The 12,612-nt window shown below is 39.5% G+C and overlaps 1 protein-coding gene across 7 annotated transcripts in view; it reads right to left on the reverse strand.

The window, feature by feature from the left end:
* The window catches only part of LOC109037054 (dynein axonemal intermediate chain 4), a 53,326-nt gene that overhangs the window by 12,075 nt on the left and 28,639 nt on the right, over positions 1-12,612 (reverse strand). For 3 of the 7 annotated variants that reach the window (XM_019051547.2, XM_072296321.1, XM_072296316.1), the window contains one exon: positions 1,244-1,423. The exons of 1 other annotated variant lie outside the window; for it this stretch is intronic. In XM_019051547.2, the coding sequence (XP_018907092.1) occupies positions 1,244-1,423 (180 nt within the window). Of the gene's footprint in view, positions 1-1,243; positions 1,424-2,634; positions 2,960-12,612 lie in introns of those variants that run through there. 3 more of the 7 variants (XM_072296320.1, XM_072296319.1, XM_072296318.1) reach the window with 1 other exon arrangement.

Below are 12,612 nucleotides of genomic sequence, written 5' to 3' on the forward strand. Positions count from 1 at the left end.
CCACCTGCAGACCTCCCGCCGCATGAGGTTCACTTCTACTAGGGATGTTGGCAAGGCAGCAGTCTTAAAGATTTGCTGTGACGAAGAAAAGTACACGGACTGGCGCGCTGTTCAAAAAAGAGTACATTTTATGATGGAACCTGTATAAAGACCTACATCATCACTCAGACTAACATGGAGAGTCATTTAATTGAACATTAGTTACCATGACTTTCCAATTTCTGCTTTTTTGACGCACAGAACGTAATTTAACATGGTTATGCCTTCAAAACGGGACGAGTCGAGATAAAAGTTGTTATTATATTAAATATATATTTTTAACTTGCACATTATTTTCAGTTACAGTCGAACATTGATAGAAAAACATATTGAAACATAAAAAGTCAATAGTGACGAGTTTTTAGAGTCAAAATAAGTGGAAACCTCACAACCTTTCTCGCTCTTTTTTATATTTCAAAGAGATCTCTGTTTTTCCGCGATCCTATTGACCAATCAGAAGAGCAGCTTCATTTTTAGCTGTGACGTAGAAAAGAACATTTCTTCCCTTGCCACCGACTTCTGTATTTTCTCTATGTCCTCCTCCTGGTCCACTAAAGCAGATACACATGCGCAACAACATTAGTACACCAAAAACGTCTCCCAGAGCGCGCGCACACGGCTGTATTTTGCTATTTAAAAAATCGCAAAATGAGATTGCTAACTTATCAATATTTTTGCAAAACCAGCAATATCATTCGGCGATTTTTGCATAGCTAGTATGAGGGTGTACTAGCAATTTTATATTGCGAAAATGACATTTTTTTATTTTGCTTTTCCAGCAAAAAATTGTTTTGCTGTTTTACTACCCACATTGCAAGTCCGTTTTTAGCACTATGAATTTCTATTTTACCCACCCTCGTGGGTATTACAGCAATATGTTTTTTTCCGTGAGAGCCCTTTGCACAAAGTTGAATGTGGGGGTCATCAGTGCATTACTCATCGATGAAGGTTTTTGCAACACATTGCACGATCATTGATGAATGATGCACTCCCACTTTCAGCAACACACTCGCAACGTGTGCAAAGGGCATAGGTACCTACGCGTCTTGAGCTCACAATAAAATCTCGCTATGTGATCATCAATCCGAGTCCGTCTTTTCTTTCAGTCCACCAAATACATCATTGGGGCGGGCAATTCAAACACAAGAGTAAAAATTAAAGAAAAATTGTCTCATAATTTTGAATGTTGATAGAATGATATTACCATGCTGCAACACAACTTTGAGAGTGGCTCGGTCATATTCTCAGCCCAAATACATAAGTTCCAGTCGGCGCCATGGGTGATAAAAATAAGAGGACAAAACGGCGAGTGATGGATTCCGTAGATTGGTCCGATGTGCCCTTGGATCACGCTCATATATTGGTCTCGATTTGTTATGGAGCACTGTAATAGAATGTTATCAAAATGGTAACAAACAAAGTTGTTACGGAAGGGCTTCAGGTACCTAGGAATTTATACCTTATTGTCTTTTTTCTTCAGTCTTTTATTTTCTTTTCAACGAAAGGAGGATTGCTATATATTCACGAGCAAAGATGCGAAAGGGACTGAGCAAGCAATATTAGGGGTATTAGGACCAGCGATAAGAATGCGGTATGAATGCGTTATAAGGAGTGCGGGAAGTGTAAACAAATAGCATGCAGGTAGGTACAATATAGGCCAGGGTGGTTCTTATTTTTCGAATTTTCGAAAATCAAATGTCTGACACTCCCCCCTCCCCCCCCATAAAGTTGTCTCTTGGTGTGAAAAAAACGTACAAAAAATTTCAGCCGGATCGGATCATCCTAAATAAGTGGTGCCGCCGGGCCCGACAAGTACCTAGTCTCCAAGCGGGAACTTCAAAGGGACAATCGCGTTTTTCCGTCATTTGGCGAATTTTTCCCCCTTTTAAAATGTAGCTGTGGCTTTGACATTTTTTGAAATAATACACTTTTAAAGGAGCTTTACACGAAGTATAACACTTTTTACCTTCCCACTTTAAAAATGCCCATTTCTACCCCTCATAGTAGTCACATCGTGTGATTTCGCCGATTTTTCCTAACGTTCTCCCTGCACGGTGTGCCTTTTTTCTACCTTTAAAATGTCGCTACGGCTTTGAAACTTTTTGAGGTAACACATTTCTTAGGGTACTCTACAAGAAAATTAGCCCACTTTACCTTATCATTTTTAAAATACCCTTTTCAACCCCACAAAGTAGCCACATCGTGCGATTTTGCCGATTTTTCCTAACATTCTCCCCGCACGGTTTGCCTGAACGACTTTTAAATTTTATGACAAATCATAAGCAATTACGCTTCAGATTTATGAAGTAGAGTGTCTACCGAATTACCTATTTAAGCCGATAAGAAAAACATTCTGTCGAGCTCCTGGAAAAGAAAGTCGATTTAAAGGTATTTTAGAGCTAAAATGGGCAACTTACCGATGGTAGGGGAAATGTGGCTGAGTTGGGACGGGTTTAAGTAGGGACAGTTTACTTTTTTCATATGACAGTTGGTAGCAGGACGTCGATTTTTGGTGTGGTGGTACCCCTGAGACATCCAAGTAAACAGACCTTGAAACGGGAGCGACTGGCCGTGTTTTGCACTTTTCGGGTGAGATTGTTTTTTACTTTTTTTTTTTTTTTTTGGAGCCTAAAAGCTCGTATTTTTTTTAGAAAATGACGTGTGGTTCTCAGGAATTTAAACATTTTGCTGATATTTTTGTACCAATGTTGAGGGCAGATCTTCTGTCATTAGTTCCCTTTGCGTTTTCTTCCATATTCCTAACCTCAAATTCTCACCATCAATATTTACGCGGAAGGACCTTCTAGTCTGAGTTGGGACAGTGCACTGGTGGAAGAAATGGGACGGCCCAACTCATAGTATGTAGGTTCTCTTCCAAAGTGTATTGAAGTTTAGTCGCTGTATGCCAATTTGATGGTACCTACTTAACAAAAATTTAGAATTAGGTATTTGTTCTCAAAAATTAAATTTTTACGTACTGATTTATTACTTTGTCACTACAACTGTCTCATTTTGACTATTAAAATAATTTTTCTACCTATTAAAATAACTTTTTTACATTTTAGGTAAAGCACTATTGTTTGTATATGCTGGTAAGTGCCTAAGTTCACATTGAAGTTTAATTTGTTCTTAAATTTGACGATTTGTCTACCCTGTCCCAACTCTCCCAGGGGGTGTCTGAGTTGGGACACTTTTAAATTTTCTCTATTTAATTTGTAGGAAAGCTCCTATTCGTTCAATTGAGACCAAACCTCGCAGTAAGAAGCATAATAGTCCTGTCAATCTGGCATTTTATTTTGCGAATCTGAGGAGAAAAAAGTAAGACGGATTCCTATGTAATTTTGGTCGCTGAATCCGAATCTGATGTTTGCCAACAAAATTTTGCCCGGAAATGGCCGCCATCTAGAAATATGGCGGAAAATCACGTTTTTTCCCCCCCAAATCCCCCAAAATCTCACTTATTTTGGGGTTTTCGACAAAATAAGATATCTTCATTTTAAAAGAACATAAAATTTCCTATCATACGGCTTTTAGATTTTTGAAATCTAACAATTAGGGTAAAAGTTATGGGCGATCGCGTTAGGGGTTGTTTTACGGGTTTATAAGGTTTTCGTAAAATTTGCTGCGTAAAAACGCTGTAACGCCGTTGGAAGGGAAACGAAAATTCCGACAATGGTTTCCATATGTCCTCCTCGGTACCAGTGACCCTCCGCCATGAAAACATCTCCCACCCCCGCCCCTCCCCCCGAGCCTCATTCAATGTGCACTTTTTTCAATTTAATCACACTAATTACAGATGTCGAAAATGTATGCAAAACCCTCATGGACCACTTGGTTTTCCAACTCCCATCACCCCCACTTAACTCCGTTATTACCCCCCCCCCCCACCTACCCCTCCCCCTCAACCCCCTCCCCGCACCTCCAACCCTCCACCCCTCCACCCCACCACCCCACCACCCCAAACCCTTATTAGCCATATAAGAGCCACCAAACCGATTCTGAAAGCAAGAATTTTTTTTTTTTTTAGGCGGGGAAAATCTTTTAAATACTTCATCTTAGGCAGCTAGGATCCCAAGATGAGTATGTGGGATTGCCACCGGGATTGCCACCCACTAAAAACCCCTCCGCTTTGGGTGAGCGAATAAAAAAAAAAAAAAGCACTGAATGAATGATGTCTTGAATCCCTGGTAAAAATTGGCAGTAGGATCTGTGTTCCAAAATACTATAGACCTACAGACGGCTGAAAGTTTTCCTATAGCTTTTGTAGCCGACTATGCAATTTCTTATAGCCTTTTATAGCCCGTGGCAAAAAAGCTATACAGCCAAGCGATATACTGAATAGCCCGGTGATATACTGTATCCCACATAGCACAGAATCTTATGTCAATACTGATACATATTGTTGGGTGTTGACATGATATCACCAACACTAATGCAGTATGATATTAAGATTGTCGGTTAAACGGTATACCGCGTCAGCATGAATATAACACTGATACCTTCAATATATCAAACAACAGTATTGAGTCAATGCTGACGAGGTAAAAAAAAAATAATACGAAAAGATATTAACACGAAAAAATGAAAAAAAATATAGGAAGAAAAAGAAGCCTAAGAAAACACGGTGTTAATCAAAGTTATGATGAAAGTCGAGCCGCGCACTGATGCTATGCATGCTATAACAGCCTTAACAGGCGTGATTTTAACCCGAAACACCATCAGCTCCCTGTGGCTCAATGGCAGAGTACTGGGCTAGGAATTCCGCGGTTTGGGTTCAAATCCACCCGAGGGCGTCCGGGTATTTTACGCTACTAAACGTCGCAGGACATCAAGTAAGTGGTTTATAATATTCAATACTTGTATACTTGTGTAATTCATGTTTGAAATGTAATACATGTGTAGTACTATGAAAATGACGGTCATCGTCTGAACTTTCATATCTACTTGACAGAGTGCGCTGAGTGTAAAGACGTGTCAGTGTCAAGGTAGTAATGCATACATATTGTCGGTGTCCTGCAGTGTTCTGATGACCTTGTCATAACCCTGATTTCCATATGACATCAACCTTTTCGGCCAATACTGTAACAATATTCTGACAGCTCCAAATCAGTAACTAATAAATACTGGCATAGTCTTGATATATTATTAAATCAGGATACATCAGCATTATATAAATACTGACACTACTGACGTGTCAGTACTATTGTAGTATTACATCAATATTCTATGCTACGTGGGATAGCCCGGCGATAGGAACCAAAGCCCGGCTGCATAATTTTTTTTCGCTTCGTGTAGCCCGGCTGTGTGATTTTCTTTCCTCTCTACAGCCAGTTATATAATTTTCTATCGCCTTCTATATCCGGCTATAAGAATTCCTAAGGTATTTTGAATAACGCAGCTCCTATTGATAATTTTTACCAGGGATAGCTTTTTCTCTAGAACATTTTCCATAAATCCGCTCTGACTCGGTAAATTCGGTATTTTAATCAAATGTCCATGAATCCACAACAAATCCAGCGTTAAGATTTCATAACGATCAGGCAATCTATACTATAAGCTCCGAGACCTCCTAATTTTGCGAAACTGGTAACGCTTAGTTCCAGCGTTCTACCGGGCCGATTTTCATGATTTTTGCGGCTATCGACGGGCAATTGTCTCTAGATAAGCCAACTCTTTTCAGATTTTCAAAATATGGCCCAGGTTTTTTTATATTACGTGGTAGAGTTGCGAATTCTCCCATTTAAACAATGTAAATTTATACTTTTTGTCATAGTTCGTTTGAGCGTTCTACCGGGCCGATTTCCATGATTTTTGCGTGAATCGACAGGTAATAGGCCCTAGATGAGCCCGCTGTAATCAGATTTTGGAAAAAGGACCCAGGTTTTTTTAAAATCACGTTATAAAAGTGAGTGAGTTTACAGAATGCTCCGGTACTGCTACCGCTATGCGCGGGAGGATGCGCAGTGGTCGAGGAGGTTGCGCAGTAGCTGTGTAGCTTGCGCATCAGCTCAACACTTATCTACACAAGATTCGCACAGAATATTTCTCGTTGAGCGGTGGCCGAGTCGTCTAAGATGTCGAATGTGTCGACTTTGATTTCGGAGTGGGTCCGATCCCCGACTCTAGAAAAAATTGATTATTTCCTGACCATCATTATTCATTGTTTTACTGCAATAATTCATCAAGCAGTCATTCCAAAACGCGTCCTTTTAATTTTAAAGTAATTTTAAGTAAAGTTCAAAATCAAAGTATACCTCATATCGTAATTTTTTAGGGGAAAAATAAAACTAACACTGATAGAAGGGTAAAAATAGGGCCGCGTAGCGGCCCATTGATGGCGCGGAGCGCCTTCAGGGGGTTGGGCCGCGTAGCGGCCAGGGGGCGTAGCCCCCTAGTTTATTAATAGTCTGCAAATCAAGAATTCTGATGTCTTTTCATTCCATCGTGGCGTTTCTTTTCAAAACTTTCAACGGGTGTTACTCCAGAGGCCCGAGCTATTTTACCGGCAGATTTTGAGATAAATTAAGAGGTATTACTTGATCAGGGTGAACTGATGATTGTGGTGTGATACACATTACGCCGCCCATAGCATGGAAGGGGTTCATTCCATCAAGCATCTGACTATTAAAATCCGCATTATCGAATATGAACTGAAAGAAAGCGTCGAAATTGATCTTTGAGGGTCCACGCAGAATAGCTGCGATTTTATATTTCAAAATTTCATGGCACGGTGCAACGTAGGCGAGAGAATTCAATACAGCAATCAATTTTTTCGATCCGAATTTTTTGCACACATACGCTGAAACTCTGATTTGGATCGGCGAATAATATGACCGAGGTCTGACTGCTGGAATTGCAGTGTGAGAAATCGCGTTGACTTATTTTTGGAACTTCGGTTTACTCTTAACTTTTTTGTTATTTAGAATAATAGTATCAAGTAGGAGCTTTAGAGCTTCTGGAATGTCTGATTCTGCGCTCTAAAAAAACATAACAAAACTAAATCAATCAGTGATATCTTTTCACGGTTTTGGTGATTAGATTCTCAACGAAGCTTGGTAAAAACAGGTTTTAAGTAATGAAAACGCTGAAAGCTACGTATCGTGGAAACTGCTGCAAAAATAATTCTCGAGGATATCAAAGTGAAGGTTTACGACACAGACAACTATCCTGCATCTGATGGTTTTTTTAAGAGCGCAGCTGCAGACATTCCAGATTCTCTGAAGCTCCTACTTCATACTATTATTCTAAATAACAAAAAAGTTAAGAGCAAACAAAAGTTTAAAAAAAAGTCCTGTCCGGTAAATCCCATTTTGGCGATGAACGCCAGGAATTTATTTATCAAAACAATATTAGTTTTCTAAGTTAAAAAGCCGTAGCGGAAAATGTACCAAACTCAAATTGTCAAAGAACATCTGTTAGAATTTATTAGGAAATAAGTATATTCTACCTGATAAGTACTGAGTGATAAACTATCCTTACTCTATCATTTTGAACTAACCCACTGCAGTTTAAATTTACCATAATATAGAGCAATATCAATTTAATCGACCGAAATGTCACTATGAACAGCAGTACTGTTGCCATATTTGAACAGCTGAGATGAGATGCGGTCCGCCATTTTTCCATTGATGTCATTTATAAATTCAGCGCGCTGAGAGCCGGAGTCCAAGATCCATCCATATAGGTCAGTCATTCCCGAAACCCAAATGAGAATCTTCTGCGCATGACGTCAGCATTACTGCCGCGAAAACCAGAAATATCGGAAACAATGCTTTTCTTATGGGAGAGAACAAATTTTTCTCAATGAATCATTTAAATTTCTTACTTTTAAATTCTTTGAAGCTTTCTGAGTGTCGAAAGGAACGTTTAGAAATTAGCGTCAAGGGTTCCAATTCAGCTGAATTTGCGTTTTTATATTTTTAAATGATTTTTGAAGTCAGCGATGTAACAAGCCATCTAGTGGTATAGATTCGCGTGTAAAAATGGCTGATGCAGAGTAAACTGTAAAAATGAAAGAACACAAATTCGGCAAAATCGAAACCCTGAATGCTAATGTCTAAACGTTCTTTTCGACACACAGAAAGTTTCAAAGGATTTAAAAGTAAGAAATTTAAATGATTCATTAAGAAAAATTTGCTCTCTCCCATAAGAAAAGCATTGTTTCCGACTTTTCTGGTTTTCGCGGCAGTAATGCTGACGTCACGAGCCAATGGAAAGGGGCTTACCCCGAGCGGGGAAATCTGCGCAATGACTGACCTATATGGATGGATCTTGCCGGAGTCTGTGCGCGAGGTGCTATTGATCCATACAAATCCATGTGAATTCACGCGTAATTTGCCCAAATTTGTGTTCAAATCGTCTCTAAGGCCACCGTCTTCTGTTTGAATCCATCTAGTTTGACCTGCCACGTATATTTTCTGGGATTTCTTAGTAACTCATATCGAACAGTTTTTGGAGGTTAGGAGTTGCTGCAATGAATCTGGCTAGCGGAATGAGTGAATCATGAAAACTTGAAGTGTTATGCCGGCCTCGGCAAAATTTTCGCGTTAAAAAGAGAATATCGGTGCTGTGTAAAGTCATTTTGAAAGCGTTAAGATGCGTACATCTATTCGTGTAAAGATTTTCAAAGATCAAAATACTCAGATGAAGGGTCAAATATGCGTGGAATTATTGTTCAACTGTACAGTTTTAATTAAAATTTGAGTTTTTGCCCCATCGTGAATTTTGTGGCGATTGGATTTTCGTGCAGTGTCTTTTTGCAGATACATTTTGAGCTACCTATCAAGTTATTATAAATTGAACTTTTTGTGAATCTGATCTAGTTTGTAAATTATACTTTGACAGGAATAACACGTATCGTTTCGGTATCATTTACTTGAAATCAGTGAAGCAGTTATCTACTATTTCTCGTTGAAATTTTCTTCGATTGCCATTGATTGCGAGTAACGGAATTTCGAATCAAAATGTACCTAAGTAAAATATCCACTATTTTCAAATGAAATTATAGGGAAATAGTCAGGGGGCATACGTAATCCCGTGTGCAGGTTCGTGAAAGCATATTGTGTGATACATCAATCTCTTCGTTTTGATGTCTAGAAAAAGAAAATCGATGATGGCCATCTCAAATTTCATAAAAACCCCCCCAAATTCAAGATGGCGGCCAAAATGACGGTTTTGGGGTAAAAAAATTTATAGTTTGCAAATACGTCGTGTCGGGTGTCGATTCTGATGTATTTTTGATCGTAGAATCCGAATTTTTAGTCAAAAGTTAGCCCAAAGATCATTTACAGGCCAAAATTCAAGATGGTGTCCAAAAATACCTCTTACGGGTACTAATTTGTCTATTCGGGTCTACATGCATTGTGAGATATCAATTATTAGGTTTTCAGGGTCGTAGAGTCCGAAAATGAGGTCCATTTTCCGCAGCGGCTCTCGAGAAGCCCTAAAATCAAAGATGGCGCCCAAAATGGCCACCGGTCTCGTGGATGAAACTGCCATTTAGGGCAGCTGTAACAAACAATACGTTCAAAATTAAGTTTCTTGGGTCAAGAAGTTCGAATAGGAGATCAGATGTTTACTCCTACAAAAAATTGAGCCTCCGAATCGAAAATGGCTGTCGACATTGTTGCCAGTTAGAGGCGCAGACCGGTAAATGACTGATATTAAGGGATTGGCCAAAGGAGAGGTTTCGATAAGGGCCGTTGTTGGGCCCATACCCTCAAATTCTTCAATTCTACGATTGTTTGCTCATTTAAAGTCTAAAGTTTGCGGGATGTATCATGATTTTGTCATTTTCGGTCTATTTAGGGGTCTAAAACTGGCCTAAACATGAGACTGAAGGCCGTTTTTGGCGAAAAATGCTGGTTTTTTGACATTCGCCGTGACGCTGTTTCATAAAGATCCCATCATCGAAGGAGAATATTGTCCTTCAAGTACGTTCATTGAGGATGCAAGATAGTCACTTTGGCCAATTTTCGTTGACGGCAAACCTTGCGCTCGGAGTTAAAACGATCTTCTTAGAATTTTCTTGTTTTTCATCACTATTTAAAATGACATAAAAAGGACGACTCATCTTAAACCAGAAATAGATTCCTTGGGCCTTGGCGGAAAATGTACGCAGCTGGTCATAACCTTCCTCCAAAAATTTAATGGATTAAAGCCTCCCCCGCCAAAAAAAAAGAAAAACTTGTGTTGCCATATTTTATTGCCTAACATCACAGAAAACCGCGTAATTATTTCAGTAATTGGAAGCTGTCTTCATAGAGCACATTCAGCAAAGTTCAAAACCCTTGATTTTTCATACGTTGCGATCACATGATTATTGATTTTATAAATGCAATTATCCTTCATTATTTTGTTTATTACATGTATGTATCTATAGAAACTCCCATCGTGGCGCGGCATTTCATCGGTAAAAATCGAGAAAAATGCAACATTAACCGAAAATGAGAATTCTACTATCATCGCTCAGAGAATTTTAGCCTTATCCAAAACTAAAAATTCATTCCATGAAAAAGTGTAATATTAGTTCAAAGGCAAAACGGCATAGAGCATGGTCATATCCGGGTGGTATTACCTGTTCAAAGTGGGCGATAGAGTCGTCGACTGCTAAGCTCATATTGCATCTCTCATTTGGTGCCTCACTCATTACAGACATAAGTCTGAGCCAGAAAAACTAAGCGTTTGCTAGATTAACATGCATGCGTCATTTCTCCAAAATTATGAAATGGCAGCTCCAAACAAGATGTCTGATGCAGGAGACAGGAAACCTTATGAAGAAGCAACTGATGAGGAAGCGGTGAGGTGGCTGGGCATATAAGTAAGGGAAACCAGGGTTTCAAATTATTTTTAGGAAGCAGAATTCTGATCGATCGCAGGCAATAAGAAAAGTTGGGGGCGAGATTGACAGGGTGGTGAAAAATCAGCATTAAGAACTCGTGATTCTGACACATGGCTTACTTTTTTTTCGGATCTCAGATCACGGTCAATGATTCGAAGTTGCACCTTCGTGCGTGAATATCGTGTACAAAATTCGTAAAATAATAGGTCACCTACAAGCCCAAAATTTTAAGGCAATTATTACTAAAACAAAATATAATCTACCTGTATCTCTGAAAACTGTAATTTGAGTCTTACATATTTATTTCAAAATGCGCATATTCCGAGAAAGTGGCTGAAATCCTCGGCCAACTCGGATTTTTCTCGATTTTTACCGATGATACGTAGGAATGCCGCGCCACGATGAGAGTCTCTATAGACACATACTGTAATAAACAAAATAATGATAGATAATGGAGATGTTGCATGTGTGAGGAATTTGCGAATTGACTGTTGATTCTTACGTAAAAATTCGCGAGAAACACGATGTTGCCACTGGTTTTCTCTGAAATCAACTCCCAAGCCAAAAAAAAATCTCAAGTTGAGGCCGAAGTGGAGGGGATATCCCAAGCTATCCTGAGAGTCCACCTCTTAATCAAGACAAACTCTCTATGCAAAGATAGGGTGCAGGTACATTGACAGGTCTGCCACTTTATATGGGGAGTCCACGACTGAAAACACAGCATCCATTTTGGCCTCAACTTGGGAGCTTTTTTTGAGCTTGGAAGTTGATTTCAGAGAAAGCAATTGCCACCATCGTGTTTCTTGCAAAATTTTACATTAGAATCAATTGTCAAATCGCAAATTCCTCAAACATGCAACATCTCCATTGCATTTGTATAATCAATAATCATGTGATCGTAACGTATGAAAAATCAAGGGTTTTGGTATTTGCTGAATGTGCTTTACGAAGACAGCCTCCAAATACTGAAATAATGGGCCTGTTGCAAACTTTTGCTAGAGCAAAACTAAGAGTTGTTTCCTGCAGATAATGCCCCAAAAATCACGATGAGCGCATCGGCAAAGTCTGAAATGCACTCATAACTTCACAATCTGCGTAAGATATTTGCGGTTTTTTGAGCTTCCCGCTTCGGAAACGATACTACGGTACAGGTGAACATTTTGTTAGAGGAGTCGTTCCATTGGCGACAATACTCATCATGGCCGACGCCAGTCCGCCAAAACACGTGTGATGGGACGAGATAACACCTGAACAGGATTAAACCATAACAATCGGCGTGTTTACGTTCATATTTTCCTCGCCCGCCTTAATTGACCTTGAACTCTCCTCGAATTACGTGAGGAACTGCGCAAGCGTCGGCCATGATGATTATTGCCGACGATGGAGCGACTCCTCTAACAAATAGTTCACCTGTGCAGTAGTATCGTTTTTGAAGCGGGAAGCTCAAAATAACGCAAATTTCTTACGCAGATTGTGAATTTATGAGTGCATTTCAGACTTTGCCGATGCGCTCATCGTGATTTTTGAGGCATTATCTATAGGAAACAACTCTTCATTCTGCTCTAGCAAAAGTTTGCAACAGGCCCATTACGCGGTTTTCTGTAATGTTAGGCAATAAAATATGGCAACACAAGTTTTTCTTTTTTTTTGGCGGGGGAGGCTTTAATCCATTAAATTTTTGGATCAAGGTTATGACCAGCTGCGTACATTTTCCGCCAAGGAATCTATTTCTG

This window comes from Bemisia tabaci, chromosome 2, assembly GCF_918797505.1.
Source record: "Bemisia tabaci chromosome 2, PGI_BMITA_v3".
Classification (NCBI taxonomy): Eukaryota; Metazoa; Arthropoda; class Insecta; order Hemiptera; family Aleyrodidae; genus Bemisia; species Bemisia tabaci.